The 2,134-nt window shown below is 33.4% G+C and overlaps 1 protein-coding gene across 7 annotated transcripts in view; it reads right to left on the reverse strand.

Annotated features, from left to right (window-relative positions):
• STXBP4 (syntaxin binding protein 4) overlaps positions 1–2,134 on the reverse strand; it is a 237,951-nt gene that overhangs the window by 162,738 nt on the left and 73,079 nt on the right. For all 7 annotated transcript variants that reach the window (XR_002781532.1, XM_011365019.2, XM_023533520.1 and 4 more), the window contains 2 exons: positions 567–683; positions 18–64 (listed from right to left, as the gene is read on the reverse strand). Coding sequence is in view for 6 of the 7 variants with exons in the window: in XM_011365019.2 (XP_011363321.1) it covers positions 18–64; positions 567–683 (164 nt within the window). In the remaining variant the exon portion in view is untranslated. The remainder of the gene's footprint in view (positions 1–17; positions 65–566; positions 684–2,134) is intronic.

The raw sequence follows: 2,134 nt of genomic DNA on the forward strand, positions 1-2,134 counted from the left end.
GACTCACATATTCTTACCTTAAAGTTGATAAAGCAGAATTATCAGAAAATACTTCTTGAATAGCCTAGTGACAAACAAGATGGTGAAGGAGATATATAAGTTTGGTAGTTTTTTTCAAAAATGTCTTTTCTCATTTATTAATATTTGTAACCTCCCCCCTTTCTACCCACCTTCAATTGATTAAAAAGTGATTCTGTTATGTGAGGAGAAAAATCAATTACATTAACAAGCAATTCTACTCAGAAATATAACTACAGAAACAGTTCTTTATACAGTAAATATTTATCAAGTAATGTTCAGAGTATCAAGAGTTTTAGGAAAGTGTTCATTAAAACATATGTATTTGAGATTATGTTACCCTGTGTCTCAATCATTTCTCTTAACAATCTATATGTTAGCTGGTCTTCATTATCTAAGCAATTTTAAATCTGACTTTAAGTTAGTATGGCTTTTTTGAGCCAGGAGAATGTTTCACTAGCCACCAAACACTATGACGTTTATCTATATGTCAGTTGCCTATACATTTCTTAAAAATGGACATAAAGTAATGTAACAGGAAAACTTACCTCTACAAAATGAAGAAGCTTTTCAGTCGATGTCTCAAAAGTTTTTCGAGCCATTTCTGACTTTCGCAATTGGCAGTCAAGCACTGTGATTCTCTTTCTCAACTCCTGAACACTTTCCTGGACAGATATATTGAAAAGATTGTCTCAAACATTTCTCCAATTATACATTAGTGGCTCCTATTCTCAGTTTTTATTAACTAGTATCTAACATTACTATATCATTTATTTTCTCTTTATTATATATATCTTCTGATTTTAGGTGGCCCTTAACTAATGGCCTATTTAAAAGTTAAACTGCACAGAGATGCCATAAATTTTATGAGATAAGTCGCATATAACTTTATTGATTCCTGCAATAAATTACATTGAAATTCATTTACAGTTTTTTGGGTTTTTTTGACAATACGAATTGCCAGATGCTGACAAAAACCCCTATCAGTGTGGCATGACCAAAAATGCTGAAGATACACAAATATGTTAGATAATACAAAAGTCTCGAGGTCTGGGTGGTTCTTACTAAATGCTATTCTTGCTAAATGTTAAAATGTAGGACAGTATTTTGCAAACATGGATCTAACCAGATGAGCCTGACAAGATGAGCTTGACCAAAACTGAAACCCAACCAAGTAAGCCTAGCTAAGTGCAAAAAAGAAATCAACATGTAATTAACCAAATAGTGTATACAAGCAATGGGTAGGCCCCTCTTTGCAGAGACAGAGCTTTGGATGAGAATCCCCTGTCTCCTTTACTTGTTGCAAGTAAATTAAACTACCCAAGGACAATCATGTCTTATTCTTGAACAGGACAGCCCAAACAATGAACCCCTTAAGTTCAGTAGCCTATATCTTTAATATAATACAATCCAATGTAAAGCTGAGCTGGCAGGGAAGTAAAGGGATTCCGTGGGCAGTAAAGGAATTCTATTAAGACAAGCAACAGCAATGCTGAGTGAACCACTGGAGTAAGAGTACACTGCAGCATAATTTGCTCTGAGGGTATATGTTGATCTCTGGTGGCATACAGTTTGGGGTTTCATCAGGCACACATGGCAAACAGGAGAACTTTAATGGGTGAACTAGGAACAAACAAACTAACAAGGGTTTTGACTTTGGTTCTGGTGAGCGAGTTAAAAAAAATATCCCATAAATAACTGCTTACCACAAGCTTCCACTCATGCAGGTTTAAGGTCAGGCTTTATATTGCTTGTGTGGTCTATAATTCATAAGTTGAAAATTTAGTTTAAATTGGTCCCAGGCTGGTAAAAGAAAATATATAACCTTCCCTGGAGGAGTATTTTCTAAACTCGAATCTCATGAAATTCTCATATTGTATCAAAAGAATATGTCCCCAAGAAATAAGCTACCATAAATGAAAATCAGCTGAAGAAAACAAATTATAGGGCTTGACCTATAAAAGACAAGAGATACTGGAGTGATCAGATAAAAGATATAAAGTAATATTTAATATGTTTTAAAAATTAAGAAGAAATTGAAAACATAATAAAGGGATAAGAAACTATCAAAATAGATCTGATGACATAAAAATTAATTTTAAAAATAAAAATGTAA

This window comes from Pteropus vampyrus, unplaced genomic scaffold (assembly GCF_000151845.1).
Source record: "Pteropus vampyrus isolate Shadow unplaced genomic scaffold, Pvam_2.0 Scaffold104, whole genome shotgun sequence".
Taxonomy (NCBI): Eukaryota; Metazoa; Chordata; class Mammalia; order Chiroptera; family Pteropodidae; genus Pteropus; species Pteropus vampyrus.